Here is a 21988-nt window from a genome sequence, read left to right as displayed (position 1 = left end):
CTCTATTGTTCCCTTCAGGATCCCATGACCAGCGTGTGTGTTTGGGGGTAAGATGTAGTCCATGCAATCAAGGAGATTACAATTTAATTGGCTGTGATGAGAGTAAAACTTAACAACAAATGGTTATAAATTATTAATGACAAGTACTACAGACAAGAAATACTAAAAGAATTCAGCAGGGAAGACAGGTTACTGTTGGTTGAAGTGGATAAGAAAGGCTTTGAGACTGATAGAAGATTTTAGCTGAGCCTTGGAGCATGGGGTGGGGGGAAAGGAGGAGGGCATTTCAGACATTTCTCTCCACCCTCCACATGTTATGTCTCAGAAGTGTATCATAGAGTACAATAGTTTTGGCACTTCTTCTGTGGTTGGAATTTTGCTATTTTACTGTAAATAGTCACTCTTTAAATGAATTCTGGTCATACCTGAGCTGCACTTAGCTCTTGGCAAATCTTTTGAAGATACAATCATAGAATCCTCCCTTGATGGTGATAGGAACACCTTAGGAAGGAGAATGTAGCCCCACCTCTGAGATCAGCAGGTTTTGAGGTGAAGTCAGGGAGCTGGTCCCTTCTGCCCTCCCAAGTAACTCTGACCTTACATTCTATATCAATGGAAACAGTTCTTTAGTGGCCACTGACTCTTGGCTAGATCTCAGCTTTGTGATGTTATGTTGTTGTGGAACTCTGACCAGGACATCTGGGACTGCTGGATGTGATGGATGTGAATATAGGGTCCATCACGTGCAGTTGGATAACTTCCTTCCCGCCATTTCCCAAAGGACCTCTGAGGTAGGCAGAAGTCTAATATTTTGCTATTTTTCAAATTGGATTCAAGGGAGGATTAGAGGTGAATTCTGACTTTCTTATTCACTGTTCTCTCTGTCTCTCTCTGTCACACACACACACACACACACACACACACACACAATTTCATACCACCTTTGCCATTTCATTGGTACAGGTGGCTCCCTGCACTGATGCACAACTTGCATATAGTTTAGGGTCTTTAACTTGCCAATGGTCACATAATTGGTAAAGAGCAGAGAGAACACTTGAAGTCTGGTCTTCATGACTGCAAGGCTACTTAGTCCCTTATCTATTGGTTTGTCTTCATCTATGAAAATCCATTAGGATTGTTTCCGATGTTTTTTAGTTTGGAGTATTCAGGTGCAAGAGATGAGTCACGAGCATCTCTATGAAAGGAGGCCTTTTTGAATAGGAAATGTTGGGGAATGAGAGGCTTGTTGGAATTTTTTTTTTACTTTCATGCAGAACTATTTGTAATTTATCAAGTTTCTTTGAGGTTTGCTTTCTATGCCAAAAAATTCCTTTTGGTCCTTAAGTCAGACTCTGGTGTTGTGTATTAGTTATAAAGTAAATATGCAAAAGTATGTTTTCTTTTGACTGTGTGCCTAGATTAGATGGTGAATAACCTTAGGGAGTTGATTATCTAGGGTTTTTCTTTTGGAAATGTTAGGTGAAACATTAAACTTTTATAGTTTTTTAAAAAAAAAAACACCTTGTAACACTTCCACCATTATGTTCCTGTCTATGTGTGGGCATAAAACCCTAGGTTAGCAGAATAATTGCTATCTGAGATTTTTAGCTCTTCGTTGGAAGAGATCATGGCTGATGTTAATTTTCTATTCTCATAGGACCCAGCACAATGCTGGCACGTAGTAGCTTTCCTCCACCACACAGATGTGGTCATTTTACCAAACAGAGTACACTGCTGGTAGCAATGAAAGATATACAGCACAACTAGTTTAGGGGAAAGTGTAAGGCAGAACCAGTCTCCTGAAGCAGGGCATAAACATCCCCAGACTCTATCTGCCACCCCCACCTCATCACCTCTTTACCTATATCTGAGTGGACCTGAGTGCTACAAATTGTTTGAAATCTGAGTTGAACATAGACCTGGTACAGGTGTTGGACACCTTCCCTGATCTCTCATTCATTTTCTCCTTTCTTACTCCTTGAATTCTGTTTGATTTTGGTATTGACCTCTCCTCCTAATCTAGGCACTGCTTTTTGTTTCTGCCCTCAGTTTAGCTTCCTGTATGCCAGTCAAGGAACTTCAGTTATATATGATCAAGCAGCTGTCACCTTCCTTTGTTCCACAGACTGGAAGGGTTCAAGTGGGTGCCATAAGAGGTGCTCAGCATCAACCTATTCTGGGACCTCTTCTTATTCCCATAACTAAGCAGAGCCAAGAAGAATGGCATGGTGGATACTACACAGAATACTCATTTGAATTTATGCTTCTTAGTCTTTACCTCACCATTGTACTCACTACATTTTGTCTTGTGAACAGGCAGGCCTTATTTATATTGAATTTTAAGGTCTTTGAGAGAGAACTATTTCTTTCCTATCATACCTCTAACAATCTTCCATACCACAGGCACTTAAATGTTTGTGGAATTGAATTGAGTTAGTGATGTGGATGAACTTGTACACAAAAGTCAGGTTTATCAGACTGATACGGGACATAGACCTAGTGTGGTGAACTCAGATATTAGATGGCAGAATTGGGATCTCTGGATATCTTTGCACGAAGGGTGGAGTATAGAAAGGTGCATTTTAATTGGGATAAATGCAATGTCCTGCTCTTAATTTCAAAACATCCATTGTGGAGTGCCCATCATTGTGGATGGGCAAAGACTGCCTTAATAGCAATCTACATACAAAACTTCTGGGTTTAAGTGGATGGTAAGCGCATGAAGTCAGCAGTGTAATAGCAACCAAATAAATTAATTTGAAGCTAGTTGTGTTAATTAAAGATTAGTGTCCAGACAAGTCAGGTCAACAAGCATTTGTGCCAGACACTGTGTCCAGAATGCGGGAGGTAATAGGGTTTCTTTAATTCTTCATTGGTCATGTCGTGTGTGTAGCATGTTCTGTTTTAGGTGCTACATCTTGGAAAAAAAAACCCAAACAAATTTATAGTTTATCCATATGAAGGCAACCACAGTGGAGAAAAATTATTTTAGGAGCAATTGAGACAACTGAAGACATTTAACCTTAGGAAAAGAAGATTCTGGGAGATGAGGAAATTGGTTTTCAAATGCCTGAGGAGCTACTATGTGCTTCCTTAATGTCTTCCTTTTCTTCCTGTTGCACTTGTTCTGGTTTTGTTTACCTCCTTACTCAGTTTATACCCTATGGCCTTCTACTTCAAAGGTGTACCCACCCCCACTCTAGAGTAGCCTATCCTTTTGACCTTCTGTCAGTCGGTCATGGATGAGCACCAATCTTGGGTAATTCCCAGGACCCACTTTCTCAATTCTTGCTCCCAGGCTGGACAAAGTCACAAAAAATCAAGCTGATTTTTCCACTCTAAATTAAAGCTAAATGAATACCAGCTGAGCCCTCACTGTTGCTCAGCTGCCTTTTTAGTTACCTTTAATGGGTTTTAATTGTCTTGCCTATTGCAACCACTTTAACATGCCACTTTCCCCAGTTCTCCCAACCCTACTTCTCTAGTCTACTCTCATCCTTAGTGAAATAGTCCTTTAAAGGGAATATATGTCCTAAATTAGAAATGTACACAATGATCATTGGCTGCAATATTAATGATTTGTTAAACTTAATACTTTATGATTTTAGTACGTATGGCTTTTTAAAAAAGTAATCTGAGTCAACATTCAAATATTTCTTGGTGTTTAAAAATCCTTTTTTATTTTAGGCATGAGAAAATGAGATGCTTCCCAAATGAATCAACAGTGTAATGTACTTCCTTTGTTTTTTTTTTTTTAAAGAGGTTTCTTTTCTTATGCTTTGGAATGATTCCCAAAAAGTTAACAGGGCTTTGAACACTTTAACAATTAAAACTATTTTTTTTTGTTCATAATAACTACTGTCAGAATTTTGGATGAATTATAATTTCTAACTATTCTCTTCTTCAAAAAAACCAACATATTGAGTTTTAGAACACATTAGAGAATTAGGGCAAAATTAGGAAAAATATTGCAGTCTTAGAATATGGTGGTGCAAGTGTAGTCCTCCTGGTTAGCAAATGTTCATGCTCTCTTCTCCCAACCCTTTTCCTCTTTCTTTCTTTAGATGGGAAAGTTCTAGTATTTCTTCTCCAACTTTCCCTCCATTTTTTTCAGTTTTAGTATGAAAACTGCTCTCAAGTATTGCAGTGTGGGGAAATGTTTAGGGATAGGAATTAGGGCAGAATTAGTATGGCTTCCTTAAACAGATTACAGGAATGTGCTAATGAAATGCAGTTCACATTTCCAGTCTTAGATGCCATTTTTAAAAAATGTCATTGGCTCTGTAGGTCATAAGGACACTTTCAGGCAATTACAATTCATTTTCTCTAAAAGACATTCTAATAGCTTTCACAAAATTCAGCTTAAATTTAGGGAGAATTATGGATGCTGGGAAAATCTGGCTTGACAAATAATTCTCTAGTACGCTAAGAGATTGTGGTCCTTGTGTTTTAGAGACTTGGTATATTTAATTTCTTATGTCATATTCAGTTTTAGGTGGCAACAGATGATAATCATTTCAGCTACATTTTCTGTCTCAGATAATAGTAGTAAGCATTTACATGGTGCTTTAAGGTTTACAAAGTGATTTACAAATATCTCATTTAGTCAAGTTGTCACTTGATAGTGACAGTTGTCAGAGTGGTTCTTTGGAGAAAGACCTAGTTATCTTTTTTGATTTCCAAATCTAGCTTTGTACCTCAAAACAATACACTTTTTCCTCTCTAGATTAGAGTGCAATTAACTTGAACTTTTTTATGTGTACGATTTCATAATTTTGAACTATGAAGTAATACTTCCTTTTGTTTCACATTTGTGAACAGACGTTGGGAGACAGAGCCCACATGGAGCCTGGTTAGGGTGTGGAATGATCATTGCTCTCTTCAGATGCTAGTGTGTCATTTTCCTTACTGATTCTCAACTCTAGGTTTTTAAAACAAAGGGTAAATTCTTATATTTTTTTTCAAAAATAATAGAAATGCAAACTCTCTCATTAACCTCAAATCCTTCACTCTAATTTGTTAAGTGAAATAGAGAAACTTTCCCCAGAACCTTTGACTTCTTTCTCAGTATAAAGCTCCCTAGTCTCATAGGCTTAAATAAACATCCTTGTTACTGGCTATCCACTTTGTTGACTCTGCAGTAAACAACACACACAAGAAACATTTACATATTTCATTGATATATCACAGTGATAATGATTACTCTCCATCACCTTTACCTACCCTCAGTAATATCTGACTTCTCTGGAAATGGGAAGCACAGTCTACTCTCTCAGGAGGGCAAAGTCTCAAAAATAGTTTTCAAGATATCTTCTCTGCAGGACATTATTTGAACTCATTAATAGGCAAGATTTGAAATTAGGCAAAGTTTGTCAGTCTCCATAGCTTGCATCTTCTAAGAGCTCTGGGCACTCTGGTTCTCTTGTATTTCTTTTTGCTGCAACAGTTCCAGTTCCGTTTTCTCATTTTCTTTATCGTAGTTGGATCTTAAGTAGGTGTTAGAGAAACAAAACCTCCTAAGTGACTAAGTGAATAATTTCTGGTTAGAAGAGCATTTTTGGGAAGAGAGATTTTCCTGGAGTCCTGCCAGGGCAGCAGGTCTGTCTCCCTAAAATCCTCAGAGAAACTTTCTGCCCCAATTCCTGGCCTCTGCCATTCAATAGCTGACTCAAGAAATTTCCCCAATTTTAGTACCTGTGGGTGCAGCAGAGCTGCTGTTCCTTCAGTTTCCTGGAGTTGAGCAGTCTTCAGTCACTGGGTTTTGTCGTAATCAGACACGTCTACATACTTGACCAGAAACTTGGGAATTGAGGTGAAGCCAAAAGAGCTGGACTGTGAAAATAGGTGACCCTTCTCGAGGCCACTGATTGGGTTTACATAAGTTGGGTATTCATAGTTTATTGTTTACATAGTAAGGTTACCTGCTTCAGGCAAGCTTACCTTCTAATAACTTAAAAAAAAAACAAAACTTTATTAGTCACTCAATAAATCTTTCTGTCTCAGTCCTATATGTGAAAAGTAGAGTAGGTTGCCTTAAGGAGATGGAATATTCCCCCATTGTTAGATGTCTTCCACAGGTAGCTAAATGACTATTTGTTGAAGATTCCATAGAATGAATTCCTTGCATAGTTGTACATTGTACAGATGATCTCTGAGTTCTCTTCCAACTCTGATGTTGTGATTCTGTATGTTGTCTTAACTAGTCTTTTAAAATGAATAGTTCTTTAGTACTTTTGAAACATTTATTTTATCACAATTCTGGGCATGCTTCTCACTAAATCAACATGACCTCACAAATTATAGGATAGTTATAGTGAGTGGACTAGTGATTAGTCTAGCAGGAGAAAACCCCTCCTATCAAGGAAGTGAGTAACTTATTGGCAATTCAGGGTCATACAACCCTTTTGTGTCAAAGATGGGAGTTGAACTCAGGTATTCCTAGCTCTGAAGAAGGAGATGGCAAAGCACTCCACTGTCTTTGCCAAGGAAACTCCAAATGGCATCACAAAGAGTTGAACCCCACTGAAATAACTCAACAACATTCCTAGCTCTGAGTACTGCTATCTACAGCTATGATGCCTCTCATAGATTATGATGATGATAAATATTCATATTTATCAAAAGATATTCAGAGAATCACAGATGTAGTGTTGGAAGAGAGTTTAGAGATCATTCCTTTAATCACTGAGGAACTTGGGGTCTAGAGATGTAAACTGATTTGTACAAGGTCACACAGAGGTGGAAAGTTGCAGAGCTGGGATCCAAATCCATTATTATTTACATTGTGTTATTCTATTGGTTTTTTTTTAAGCCTGTAGGCTCCTTGAGGGCAGGGATTGTGGTTTTTAACAAAATTTTTATATACTTTTTCTTAGCAGTACTACAGTTCTTCATCCATATCTGGCAGTTAATAATAAGTTTTTAAATTGAAATTATTTCCCCCAAACTGCCAAGAGCCGGGAATGTCTTTTGGTTTATCTCTCTGCTGTTACTATTTCAATCTTTTGAAAGCATTCCTCCTTAAAGTAGAGTATCAACAAGCATTCTTCAACTTTCTGGAAAACAATTTTCCATAATCAGATCTTTGGCTTTTCTTGTAAAACACAAGCAGGTCCTTTGTTCATTGTGAGAGAACTATGTTTGTGAAAGCCCACGGATATTCTCTTGAGAGATCAGTGTTCCATGAAGCAGTGTTATTCAGTAACATGGAAATCTGTCAGATTTTTCTTATGCCCCCATGTCTTTGGCATGGGTGGGGCAGTACATTTAAAAAGACCTTATTTGGATGCTGTTTCTTTCTTGTAGATTATCACCATGTGCAATATTTATGATTCTGCCTGTGTTTGGTCTAGAATCTCACCAACTAATTCCAAAAAAGGTCCCAGCCTAAAACACAGGAGCAGAAGCTGCTCGACTCTCCCAAACATAAAAGAAGCTACATGGTCTTCTAATCTTTGCCTCTTTCCCATCATAAGTAGATACTGTTTTTATGATTGATGGTAGAATATTGAAGTATTGAAAAGCTAAAATGGTGGCCAAGAAGAAAGAGTGAAATCACAAATGTGATTTTGGTATGGGAAATATTGCTCTTAGGACACTGTATATCAGAGGTATTCAGCAAATATTTAAACAAGTAGCTTCTGAAGAGACCTTAGGCATTATATAGGTCAGATTTCTCTTTTTACAGATAAGGAAACAGATGAGCAAGTGACTTTCCTAAGGTGACACAATTAGTTACTTTTTTGATATTTCAAGGGAATGTATGTTATGACAAAGACCTCAGAGTTAAACTTGATTCAACAAATACTTGAGTATTTGAGTATTTGTCAGCAGTGTGGAGAGACACTGTTAAGTAGCAGAAAAGTAATTGGATTGGGAATCAAGGAAACCTGGATTCAAATTTTGCATCCAGTACTTCATCACCTCATAGATTTGGAGTTGGAAGGATCTTATAGGCCATCTAGTTCAATGTCTTCCCTGTACTAAAGAAGAAATGGAGGCTCAAAGAGTTCATATTTTTTTTTCAAAATTATATAATTTGTAAAAATAAATAACTGGGATTAAAACTCAGGGCCTTCCTTACTGAAATCCAGCAGTCATTACCTAACCTCATGCTCACCTCTAGTTGTGTCACCCAGGATAAATCATTTAACCTTGAGGGGGGCTGAGCCAAGATGGCAGCTGGAAAGCAGGGACTTGCTTAAGCTTGCCTCCAAATGCCTCCAAACACCTGTAAAAAAATGGCTCTGAACAAATTCTAGAGCTGCAGAACCCACAAAATAGCAGAGGGAAACAGGGCTCCAGCCCAGGAAAGCCTAGATGGTCGCCGGGAAAGGTCTATCACATGGTGCTGGAAGTGGAGCGCAGCCCAGCGTGGGCCGCACCTGGACAGACCAGACCTGAGTCAGCCAGCCAAAACAGGCCTTAGGGCTATGAATTGTTGAGCTGTGGCAGTTACCAGACTTTTCAACCCACAAACGCCAAAGAGCAAGATAGTTGGAAACTGCAGAAGTGAGTTCAGAGCAGTCCGATCACCAGTCCTGGGGGTGGCGGAGGTGGTGGCAGCAGTAGGAAACTCCTGAGGCTGCTTTCAGAGCTCCAGTGTCAGCTGCTTCCTGAGTCCCTGGCTCACACAGTGGGAGGAATCTAGCAGCGGATCAGAGTGTGAGTTCAAGGAGCGCTTTGTGGGCACAAAGGCAGGTTCTCTTGCTGTGTCCTGCTTGGATCTGCATTGCAGTCCTGGTTGGCGGTTCTTGGGGGAGGAGGAGCGCTGCTGTGACCCTGGGGTGACAGTGGAGTAGAAGTAGCTCTGAAAGCAGCAGTGCTTGGACCCTAAAGCTTGGGACAAAGTACTCTCTACTCTATAAGCAGTCGTCATATCCTGACAAAAAGTTCAAGGGTCAAGTAGTTGGCTGGGAACATGAACAGGCAGTGAAAACGAACTCAGACTCAAACTCAAACTCTGGATTCCTTTTTTGGTGACAAAGAAGAACAGAACATACAGCCAGAAGAAGTCAACAAAGTCAAAAAGCCTACATCAAAAGCCTCCAAGAACAATATGAATTGGTCTGAGGCCATGGAAGAGTTCAAAAAGGATTTGGAAAAGCAAGTAAGAGAAGTAGAGGAAAAATTGGGAAGAAAAATGAGAAGGATGCGAGAAAACCATGAAAAACAAGTCAATGACTTGCTAAAGGAGACCCAAAAAAATACTGAAGAAAATAACACCTTAAAGAATAGACTAACTCAAATGTCAAAAGTGCTCTAAAAAGCCAATGAGGAGAAGAATGCCTTGAAAGGCAGAATTAGCCAAATGGAAAAGGAGGTCCAAAAGACCACTGAAGAAAATACGACTTTAAAAATTAGATTGGAGCAAGTGGAAGCTAGTGACTTTATGAGAAACCAAGATATTACAAAATAGAACCAAAGGAATGAAAAAGTGGAAGACAATGTGAAATATCTCATTGGAAAAACCACTGACCTGGAAAATAGATGCAAGAGAGATAATTTAAAAATTATCGGACTACCTGAAAGCCATAATCAAAAAAAGAGCCTAGATATCATCTTTCAAGAAATTATCAAGGAAAATTGCCCTTATATTCTAGAACCAGAGGGTAAAACAGAAATTGAAAGAATCCACAGATCGCCTCTTGAAAAAGATCCCCAAAAGAAAACTCCTAGAAATATTGTCACCAAATTCCAGAGTTTCCAGGTCAAGGAGAAAATATTGCATTTAGCCAGAAAGAAACAATTTGAATATTGTGGAAACACAATCAGGATAACACAAGGTCTAGCAGCTTCTACATTAAAGGATGGAAGGGCTTGGAATGTGATATTCCAGAGGTCAAAGGAGCTAGGATTAAAACCAAGAATCACCTACCCAGCAAAACTGAGTATAATGCTCCAAGGCAAAATATGGGTTTTCAATAAAATAGAGGACTTTCAAACTTTCTCAGTGAAAAGACCAGAGCTGAATAGAAAATTTGACTTTCAAACACAAGAATCAAGAGAAGCATGAAAAGGTAAACAAGAAAGAGAAATCATAAGGGACTTACTAAAGTTGAACTGTTTTGTTTACATTCCTACATGGAAAGATGATGTGTGTAATTCATGAGAACTTTCTCAGTATTAGGGTAGTTGAAGGGAATATACATACATACATACATATATATATATATATATATATATATATATATATATATAGAGAGAGAGAGAGAGAGAGAGAGAGAGAGAGAGAGAGAGAGGGCACAAGGTGAGTTGAATATGAAGGGATGATATCTAAAAAAATGAAATAAATTTAAGGGGTGAGAGAGAAATATATTGGGAGGGAATATATTGAGAGACAGAATGGAGTAAATTATCTCACATAAAAGTAGCAAGAAAAAGCAGTTCTGTATGAAGGGAAGAGGGGGCAGGTGAGGGGGAATGAGTGAATCTTAATCTCAGCGGATTCAACCTGAGTAAGGAATAACATACACACTCAAACGGGTGTCTTACTTCACAGGAAAGTAAAGGGAAGGGGATAAAAAAGGGGGGGGGATGATAGAAGGGAGGGCAGATAGTTGGAGGAGGTAATCAAAAGCAAACACTTTTGAAAATGGACAGGGTCAAGGGAGAAAATTGAATAAAGGCGGACAGGATAGGATGGAAGGAAATATAGTTAGCCTTTCACAACATGAGAATTGTGGAAGTGATTTACATAATGATACAGGTATGATCTATGTTGAACTGCTTGCCTTCCTAGGGAGGGTGGGTGGGAAGGGAAGAGTGGAGAGTAATTTGGAACTCAAAGTCTTAAAAGCAGATGCTCAAAAAAAAAAAGGTGTTTTTTTGCATGCAGCTGGGAAACAAGATATATAGGGAATGGGGCATAGAAATCTATCCTGCCCTACAAGAAAGTAAGGAGAAAGGGGATGGGGGGTGGGGTGGGGTGAAAGAAGGGAGGGCTGACTGGGAAAGAGGCAATCAGAATATGTGCCATCTTGGAGTGGGGGGGGAGGGCAGAAATGGGGAGAAAATTTGTAACTCAAAATCTTGTGGAAATCAATGTTGAAAACTAGAATATTAAATAAAAATGATAAAATTGAAAAAAAAAAAAGAAAAAAATCATTTGACCTTTCTGTACTTCAGTTTTTTCATCTGTCAAATGGGGATAGTAATACTTCTTAGATCACAGGGTGGCTGTGAATATCTAAGAAGATGCTATATGAAAAGAACTTTGCATACTGTAAAAACAGATCATCACCATCACCATCATTACTGTTACAGTTTTTATTAAAGGTATATGACACTGTGCTAAGTATATCCTCTGGTAGCAGTGATATACACAGATACAAAAAATGGAATCTGCCCTCTAGCAGCAAGGGTGCAAATGGGCAGTAGAGTGGAGGGGAGACATCAAAGCTGGAGAAAGTCTATACAAAATCTCTAGGGCCACACAGTTCACAGCTGAGTTCCTGATGTTTGGGAAAAACAGATATCTCAACACTACTATGAATAGCAATGGGGAAAATTTACTTAATTTCAAAGTACTGTTGGGGATGAGTTCTGGAAGTATGGGAAGCAAAGGAATAACAAATAAAAATACCAATGGTGATGATGATGATGATGATGATGATAATGATAGCTAGCGTTTATATGCTAATTTCAGATTTGCAAAGAACTTTACAAGCATATCATTTTATCATCACAACCACCTGGGGAGATAAGGACTGTTTTTTTTTTTTTTTTTTTTTGGTTTCCATTTTACAAATGAGGAAACCAAAGTTGACCTGAGGTATGTGTTGCCTGAGTTCCCATGCCATTAGTAAGTGTTTGAGGTGGATTTAAACTCACAGGTCTAATACTCAATCCACTGCACACCTAGCTGTCTAATAATAACATTATTATTACCAAGAGAAAGTAACCTTTGTTCTTGGGTAAAAGTGGTTTCCAGAAACAAACATTCTCATTATTCCGTGGCTTCTTTGGAAATGACTTCAGTGAAAGTAAAGAGTGCTCTAAAATAAAATGCAAATGGTGCAACATTGGGATTCCCCTAATAAGAGGGACACAGATCCTGAGAAGAACAAAGGGATTTATAGAATTGTTGCTTTAGGCTAACTTCCATTTGGGTTAAAGTAATTTGAAAGAGCAGTGAAGTTCGGATACAGAATAAAAAGAGAATAAAATTTTGACATCTGCCTCATTTTGGAGCTTGTTTGGACATGGCATGGAGGAAAAACTTCTGGAAGGCAATAGTGTCCAGCCTGTCTATGGACAATCTCTTGTCCTGCCCACCTCTATGAAGCAGGTTATTCTTGGGTACCCTCAGGGATCTTTTTTAGTGGCTATTGAAAAAAGAGAGATGCTAAGCATGTAGTTTCACTTAAGACCCACCTGTAGTAATTTATGACCTACTCAATGTCAATGGAACTCTACACATGGATAATCTATTTCACACTGTGAACTTCATGTGGACAGAAGCTGATTCCTTAGACTGCTTGGAAACCAATAGGTTTACAGAAGAATTAGATTGATTTTAGGAATGAAGTGAACACTGATGGACAGAAATACCAGTTCAATACTTACATTACTCTCTGTGCATAGATTAGGTGATGACGTAAACTTAGATGTTACTTTTCACAAAAGTGAATTGTATCCATTACTGAAGGGTATATACGTATATCTTTTGTTGTCCATTGTTTTATAAGAATAGGTAGCTCTGTCCACCATAGACTAAAATATGTTACTTCTGTGTATCAAGTGTTGCTTCAGACTCCAAGTAAAAACACTATCATGTGATAGGCTTTATAAGTATTAAAGAACAAACTAAAATAGAAACCCGTGGTTGGAGAACCCTTGTCAAAAACACCCAATTATGGGCAGGGGACTGTCGGGTGTCTACATATCAGATTTGCCCACTAGCATTAAATTTAATTTGAAGGTACAGAAGTAAGACTTGTGTTTTGCTTATTCTTTAAATCTTATTTTTACTGATAAATTTTGTAGTAACAAGGATATATATACAATTCAGCAAATTGGTCAAAATATAATAACATCTCAGGCTATAGACAACATTGCACACTTCTTGTCTGTTACCTCTGAAAAGAGGGGAAGAAAAAGATTTTGTCAGTTTGTCTCTGGGACCAGCTTGATCATTGCAGTTTTACAGCGCACAGCTTCATTCTTGTTTTATTGTTCCCGTATACCTTGTTGTAGTCATTGGGTACACTATTTTCCTAGTTTTGTATTAATTTGTATAAGTCTTTTCATGATTCCCTGAATTATTCATATTTGCCACTTTTTTATGGTGCACTAGTATTCTGCACACGAATATGCCATGATTTTATTTAGTCATTTCCCAATCGTATGTCTTTGTTTCCAGTTCTATGCTGCCACAAAGTTGGTTGAAATTAATTTTTGTTTCACTACATAGAGCCATTCTGTCTTTTTGCCTGGAATATAAACCTAGCAGTGGACTCTTGTATTTTATGGTGACTGTTAAAAGCACAGAAATATGTAAGAAACATTTGATGACAAAAGAATTATAATCCCCTTTCCCTGATTGTTGTGTACCTTCATCTCCTTCCCCCTGCCCTATCACAACCCAATAAATAAATTCCAAACCAAACAGGAGCTTGGCTTAAATGCAAGGAGCATTTATTTTGTAAATTTAAAGAGTTCAAAATGGCAGGTATATTATTTATATCAATTTATAGAAGAATATTTCATAACATGAAAATCTCACATTTTGAAAGTAAGAAATGAAAACAACTTCTACCTTTTCCTGAGATTTTATGTGTTTCTTATGTACCTGAGCCATTTAAATGAAACAGTCATTTTTTTTTTGAGGGGGGAAGGCAGGGCAATTGGGGTTAAGCGACTTGCCCAAGGTCACACAGCTACTAAATGTGTTAAGTGTCTGAGCTCAAATTTGAACTCAGGTCCTCCTGACTGCAGGGCTGACACTCTACTCACTGCACCACCTAACTGCCTGAAACAGTCATGTATTTAGCACCTACTGAGTTCAGAGAACTACAAAGAAATACAAAGACAAAAGGGAAGCAGTAGCAGGACAAGTAGAAATGGGTATGTTGGGGCACACATATAAGTAGAATATTAAATAGGGAGTTATGGAAGCAGAGGACAGAAGCAAAGAAAGGCTCCCTGAGAAAATTTTAGGAAGATATAGGAAGACTACACTGAAGGAAATAGCACCTCAGTAAAGCCTTAAGAAGAGATGACAATTCAGATTGCGAAGCAGTAAACCACCTCCATCCCTGCCCCCCGCCAGCACTTTCTGGCACTCACTGAACAAATGAATAAAGGGTGATGCGGTGAATTTCATGGATATAGTGATGCTTGATTTTTTGGAGATTTATATATATGGCAGCGTATTTCCTTTATAAAAGTAAAATTTTTTAATCTGATTTGTTAAATGTCCTTACAGTATGTCCTCCCAAACGTGTTAATTATTTGTGTTCTTTTTTATAGGATCCAAATTACTGGATAAAAGTTCATCGTTTGGAGCATGGTGATGGTGGGATCCTCGACCTTGATGACACCCTCTGTGATGTAGCTGATGACAAAGACAGAGTGAGTATGAAGTGAAAGTATGCTGAACTGACTCTTGTGTTAGCCACAGAGGACAAGAAATAAGGTTTGATTATATATAGAGTCTCATGACATGTTTGTACCAATCACAGTAAAGCAAACCCTGCTTAGAGAATGCACCCACCTGAATGGCTGAATTTTTCAGGTTTTTGAGAATTAGTCGTCTAAGTATTGTGACTTGTATTTCATTTTTTTAAAAAATGTGGCAACTTTCTTAAGAGTGTCGTTCATTCCCCTGACTTCTTCAACGGAATATAATGAACACAATGTAAACTTCTTTTGGAGGTTTAGGGTTCTTATATAATCTGATTATTGTTGGGGAAAGATGTAATTGTAGCTTTAATTTGTGAGATCAAGGGCTCAACGCATGCTGTCCCCAACAAAGGCATTGGAGCCCTAACTACTGAGAAAGAGGCCCTGATGTCAGTTTGATTTTTTGCCTTTCTCTCGTAAAGGGGATGAACTAAGGAAGGTGTGGTTGCTTTTCAGAATAGTGCACCCAAAATTGCCTGTCTGCAGACTTAATTAATGAATCAAAGGTTGAAACAGTCTTTTCTAACGTGGTTTGCCTAACTTTCAGAAAATGACTATAATTTCTTCTACTGCTGTTAGCATATTTGACTTGTTGGCAGCATTTAAATCATCTATGAGATTGTAAATTCCCTGAAGTCGTGGCTTATTCATTTATGTGTCTATGGAGTGCCTTAACCGAGTAGGTCTTATTTGCTAAATTAAACACACACCTCAACATCACTCTGCTTTGAAGGGACTGCTCAGTGTTTGTATCTTTAATGAATTTCTGCATTATGAGTACAGTGGTCCACAGACAAGACCCTGTCACTTTGTGCCTCCTTTTTCTCTCATTTCAGAATGCTTGTTGATGGGATGTGAAGGAATAGCCCCAATGTCAAGAATTTGTTTTGGGTGGGGCATTGAAATGGCTGACTTCAAAGCCTGCCCATTCTTCTTCTTCTTCATCAGCAGATAAGATGATGATGATGATGATACATTTAGAAATGGAAGCAGGCCACAAGCTTTTCATAATGTTGTATTCTGAATAGAATTCTAGGCACAAACAATGCTAAGCATTGAATCTTTACTCCTGCAAGGAGATGAAAATCTTGTCTAATGTTTATAAGACAGATCAGCTTTCTTAGGAAATATCTTTCTGTAATAACATATTTTCCTCAGACACTGATACCGTTACCTCAGGCAGAGCTCTATAGTTAACCAAGTATTGAGTAGCTTTGCAATCCTCAGGTACCAAAAGGAAACTTTTTCTGAAGCTACAAAAAAGTGGCAGAACTAGTCAGCAAAAATTCTTGGCCTGTTGAAGCTTTAGCTTGCAAGTCTGCAAATAATATGTAGGCCACATGACATTTTTGAAAGCCCTGAAGTGTTGATATTTACCAAATCACTTATTTTATAAGAGAATGCATAAGTAAGAAAATTGAGTTTATCTCAGTTCTTAGGAGATTTGATTTAGTCGTAGCTGCCAGGACAGGATTTGGTAAACATTATCAGAATTGATGTTTCCTCATTTTTGCGAAATGATTTAGGAGATATATTCTAGTAAAAAGTCTCCCCCTCTGTTCCAAAATGTAGTATATGATTGGGTATTGTTCACTGGCTGCATCTTGCCTTCTGGTCTATATCTCATGGATAAATACTAAGGTCACACTTGATAAAATGTTTAGTCAACTGCATTTTTTTATTAAAACATTCTTGTTATACTGAGCTTTGGGTCAGGAACAGGAGGACCCTCACTTCTTTTCACTGAGGCTAATTCATAAAGGATACAACTCATGTAGATCATATTAGACTAATCTGAAACTAGAGATGTGTTAAGGCACATAAAGTCCTGCAGTACTGAAATACTTTTAGCTCAGTAATGTAGGTTCTCTCCACCCAGGCTTTTCCATCCTGTTTATTGTTTGTCTTCCCATAGATCTTCCAGAGTGTCCTTTTTCTAGGTCTTTTAATATTTCGGGTGAGGGGCATACTGGCACTTGGCCTATCTATTATATCTTGTTCTTATTATATAGCCCTGCAAATTTGAGATGTAATTCAAATTCAGTTACCCTGAGGAAATGAAATAGCAAAATATCACGAACATTTAAAAAAAACACAACTCTCCACACATTTCAAGTCTTTTAACAGTAGAAGAACCAGGCATATCTATTGATGAAAAAAAAATTTAATTTTTGAAATAGAATTTTTTATCCTACTATTTCTGTTTTCTTTGCCATGAGTATAAAAATAGTGCACTATGTTCATTGATGCAGCTTCTTCCTTTGAGGTTTTCTTGTATTCTGGTCTTTCTGGTGTTAAATTTGTTTTAGCTGTGTAATCCATGATGTTGTATTCAAACAAGTAACTTACTTTATGGCTGCTGTCATTATGTGCTGTCGTGGCACAGTCTTACTAACTTTATTATGAACCTTTTAGACATAAAAAAACAAAACGAGTGATTAAAAGTTCAGAAATTATCTAACTAACCAAAATGAATTGTATAGCACCTAGATAATAGCAATAAGGTGGTGGGAAAAGAGTACTTACATTCTGAGGGTGCTGAAAAATTCAATTTTTAAAGGCTTTTGCAATTTAATGAAAAAGAAACTGTAGTATCATAGGATTTGGGGGTAGGACAATATAGAAGATGCTTCCAAGTGAGATTTTCTCTAGATCATGTAAGCTAAATCTATTTTTTTTTTATTTTTAAAAGATTTCCTCCAAAACTACTGGGTCGCTTTTCCCAGGAACACATTCAGTGTTCAACAACCTTCCCAGTTAGTAATTTGTTCCTTGTATTTATAGCTCCCTCCTGGTCATCTGTGATAACAGGAAGAACAGGCTGATTAAAATGAACATATTATTCAATAGTAGTATAGGTTGTCAAGCTGGATAATTGGCTGCTGGATTATTTATGAATTGATGACATCCAACACATCCTTTCTGTCCCCCCCCCCTTTTTTTTTTGCCATAGTGTAGGTGAGAAGCACATACATACTGTACTTGAATTCTGCAAAAGAATGGCCATTTTTAGCCCTTTCTTCCTAGGGTCTTATTCTTAAAACCTTCAATTATGTCTGTGACTGAATTTAATCCAGTATTTTGGTGCCCTTCTTAAAATATAGAACCTAGAAAGGAGAACAGTTTTGTATCATTTAGTAAGTATCTGAGCATTATGCTTGTTACTTTGATACTTATTAATCTCTAAATGTTTACTGAAAACATGCTGTGTCTAAAGCATTGTGGGGGAGGGACAAAAGGAAAGACTGTTTCTGTCAATGAAAATCTTATGCAATTTTAGGATACATTTGTTGATATTAAGTAGTAGCATCTTATTTCCAGTTTCAAATCTATTTTCACCAACTTTTAGGTTTTGGCTTCTTTCATATTATAGACTAGTTGCAAACATTTAATCTTGCTTAAGAAAAGAAGTATTCAAAGAGTGTTTGAGTGTTAGAGCCAGCTTTATGAGGCAGGGTTATGCAGTCACCCGAATTGATTATCTTTTGTTTCACACTGGGTTACAGAAGTACTAATGAAGTAGATCGATTGGCCGTTATAGAGAGAACCTTTTCTGTTATTTCTGTATAAGACAAATTACATTGGAAAGTCAGAGGCCCTGTGCGGTACCACTTGGGTGACCTCAGGGAAATCATTTAGTCACTTGTGGCCTTCTCCTATCTCTTTCTCATTAAAATAAAGGAGTTGGACTAGATGACAGCTAAGTTCCCTTCCAGTTTTTAATCTTATGAGCCTGTATTGTGCTCCTGTGGATTTGGGGGCCTAGTACTTATGAAACTGGAATAAAAAAAGTTGGAATATTTAGTTGACTCAGTAGATTTAAGGGACTTAGATGATTGCCTATTCAAAAAATTGCTGGTTATAACTTCTTATTAAAGTGTTCTGTGGTGACTGCAGGTCAGTTATTCATCCTAAGAATAATCAGTGATTATCTACTCTGCTTTAGGATGGCTAGGTGGTACAGTGGAAAGAGCACGAGGTCTGAAGTCAGTTAAGACTTGGCCTCAGACACTGAGTCACTTAATCCTGTTTACCTCAGTTTCTCATCTGTGAAATGAGCTGGAGAAGGATATGGCAAAACACTCCAGTATCTTTACCAAGAAAACCCTTAATAGGGTCATGAAAAGTTGGACATAACTGGAATGACTGAACAACAAATTAATTAATAAATGCGTTTTCATTTATTCATTTATTTCTTGGAGTAGCTAGATGGCACAGTGGATAGAACCCTGGGCCTGGAGTCAGGAAGATCTGAATTCAACTATGGCATCAGACACTAGCTGAGTGAGACCCTGGGGAAGTCATTTCACCTCGTTTGCCTCAGTTTCCTCATTTGGAGAAGGAAATGGCAAAACACTCCAGTATTTATTCTGAGGAAAACCCAAATGGGGTCACGAAGAGTTGGACACAACTGAAAAATGACTGAACAACAACCACTGAATCTACTCTGTGCAAAATATAAGTGCAACTTTATCTCTGTCTTTCTCTGTCTCTGTCTCTGTCTCTCTCTCTCTTATCTCATTTTCTCAGATCTCACTTCTATAAACTGTCAGGTCTTAATCCGTGAGACTAAGTGCGTTCTTCAAATTAAAGATAAGACAATGTTATTACACTATTACCATTTTACAGATGAGGAAACTGATGCTCAGAGAAATTTAGTCACATGGCTAGTAAATGGTGGATCTGGATCTTCTTATGGCTTGTCTGGTGCCTTTTTTTCAGCCAAAAAAGTGATGGAGAAAGGTTCTAAAAAAGCACTCTGGGAAATCAGAGGTAGTAAGATGCCTTCCACCTGGATAGGGTTTTATGTAGAAAGTGACATTGGAGCTCCACCATGAAGGATTTGAACAGGTGTAGATGAAAGGTAGAGACAACAACATGAACAAAGGCACAGAGTTGTTTTCAGAGAAGAATGATGAGTCCAGTTTGTCTGTGGCATTGGGGGAGCATAGAACGTTAGTGAGAAATAAGCCTATGAGTGAGAAATGGGCTAGTGTGAGTCCTGAGCCAGATTGTACAACCTTGAATATCAGGTTATGGAATCACAATTTACAATACTATTTCCTGATCTAATCCAGGTTACTGAGGTTGGAGAAGAGCTTGCTAGGACCTGTCACTTGTGCCTGTGTGGGAAATTGCATTTACTGAAGGTGGAGACTGCCTCCTAGTGTGATTGAAAACATAATGGACTACGGACTTGTTTCTTCCTGACTCGTACTGAATGGGCTATGTTATTTGTGTCCTTTTGAAATCTTCATATTGACAGGGGAGAGAGAACAAATTTGGAGTTCTTAAACATAAACCTCTTGGGAATGTACTATGATCTGAAAATGGCAGACCTTGTAAATTGTCTTTCCGTGTTAATGATTTGAGAAAAAAATTAGTAAGTGTTGTTTTCACACGGGTATTTTCCAGAATTCTTCTTCCACTTACCCAGTTGCTTTGTTAAAGCTGGATTAAGAAAAAAAATTTTGTTTGGTTGGTTTTGGGTTACCTGGTTCTTTCACACATAAGGAATGCACTAGTAATTCTGGCTGTCATGCTTTCACATTGATTTTCCAAGTGTTAATGCCAGATATTCTGAGACTAATCTCTCCACTGGCAGCATTGAATGTTTTTTCCTTGTTTCTCTACTATTACTCCTGAATTAATAAAAACTTGCTTTCTTCAATTCATCAAGGGCCTGGTTTTTAATGACAGTTTCACATAACACCCATGAGGTAATCCACAGGATTTTAGGAGATGAACAGATTCTGAGAAATTGTGCTGTGGACAATAAAAAGAAATCAAAAGCTGACATTTCACTGGAGTTTAACTTGTAAATATGGTCCATATTCCACAGTGGCAAGTACACTAGTGAAACAATTTGAGCTACATAGTTAATGCCAAGAACATCTTCACACAGCCCTTGAAACACACACCTAAGGAGATTTCCTGACTATAGTCTTGGCTCTGAGGTGAGCATTCTCGACACCTTTGATTTATCATGGCAGTGTTCATTTTCCATTCCCTCTAATTGTCTCCTTCTTGTATTATTCAGTCAGCATCTATTAAATGCCTAAATGTGCCAGGTGTTCTGATAGATACTGGGCATACAAAGACTGAAATAAGGCAGTCCCTGTCTATAAGAAGCTGATATTCTCCTGACATGGACATGAATAAGTATATACAAAATAAATGCAATGTAACTAATACATGTTAGTTATTTCTGGGGGTGGGAAGGGGACTGGCAACTGAAGTTTCAGGATGAAGCTTGTGTAGGAGGTTGCATTTGATCTGAGCCTTGAAGGAAGCCACAGAGTCCAAGAAATAGATGTGAGAAGGGAGTTCATTTCAGGCATGGCAGACCACATATACAAAGGCATCAAGACGGGGGATGGAATGTTGGGTATGGGGAACAGCAAGTAGGTCAATTCGATGAGAAGGAGTTTGGCTCTACGTTATTTACTTTCATTCCATAACAAGCCAAAAACAAGAAAAGCTTCTTCCTGTGTGGGGTGTATTATGAAGCAAGCAAACAAACAATGATATAAAAGTAGGCTAGAACCAAGTTACACCTTTGGAATTTCTTCATAATAATTATAGGAATATTTTATTATGCATTTTTTCTAATAAATTGATAAACCATTTCCCTCTTTCAAAACACAACCTTTTAAAGCTGAGTGCTTTTTGAGGACTTTACTCCTGGGAAAATAGCTTCAAATTATGCTACTTAAATGTCTGAACGATCAATCAGTGTTTTAGAAGTTGTCTCAGACATATTTTTAATATATTTATTTTGAAGAGATTTTCATAGAGATACATTCACCACCTCCTATACTGTTCAATTATCTACTAAAGACAAAGCAATCTTTTTGAGGATTACTCTTTAGATTATAATGAGTCTCCTGGAAAAAAGCATTTTTTGATATTGCCATTTGCATTAAATAAATCTAATAGGGTATAGTGACTTAATTTGGAGGTCTCTCTAGCTACAAATATTGAAAGACAGTAGTGTTTTTATTCTTGTTCTGATATGCAGCATTTTGGGGGAAGACCATTTGGGATAATTTTTCATAAGGAAAAAAATGCCCAACGTCTACTCATGGGTCTTTAGGCTGGCTTGTAATGATTCAGCTTTACCAAATAGTTACAACTTCATTCAGATTAAACATGGAAAAGAGGAATATATTGTACATGTGTACATCATGAATTTCCAAGATATAATAAAATCCACATTCAATACCTTTTAGGCTTTTAATGTCCTCACAGAACAATATTTCAAATGGTGAAAATTAAGAAAATGCCCTAATAATACTGACCAACATCTTTCAATATTGATCTTATTGTAAAGATTAATAAGTGAAATGCTCATTTTGAGGGC

At 37.7% G+C, this 21988-nt stretch overlaps 1 protein-coding gene across 10 annotated transcripts in view; it reads left to right on the top strand.

The window, feature by feature from the left end:
• Positions 1-21988, top strand: part of PARD3 (par-3 family cell polarity regulator) — a 721872-nt gene that overhangs the window by 110854 nt on the left and 589030 nt on the right. For all 10 annotated transcript variants that reach the window (XM_036761384.1, XM_036761385.1, XM_036761380.1 and 7 more), the window contains exon 2: positions 14473-14574. In XM_036761384.1, the coding sequence (XP_036617279.1) occupies positions 14473-14574 (102 nt within the window). The remainder of the gene's footprint in view (positions 1-14472; positions 14575-21988) is intronic.

Source organism: Trichosurus vulpecula, chromosome 5, assembly GCF_011100635.1.
Source record: "Trichosurus vulpecula isolate mTriVul1 chromosome 5, mTriVul1.pri, whole genome shotgun sequence".
In the NCBI taxonomy this organism is placed as follows: domain Eukaryota; kingdom Metazoa; phylum Chordata; class Mammalia; order Diprotodontia; family Phalangeridae; genus Trichosurus; species Trichosurus vulpecula.
The sequence above is the reverse complement of the archived record's forward strand: the minus strand, read 5'-3'. Positions and strand labels throughout refer to the sequence as shown.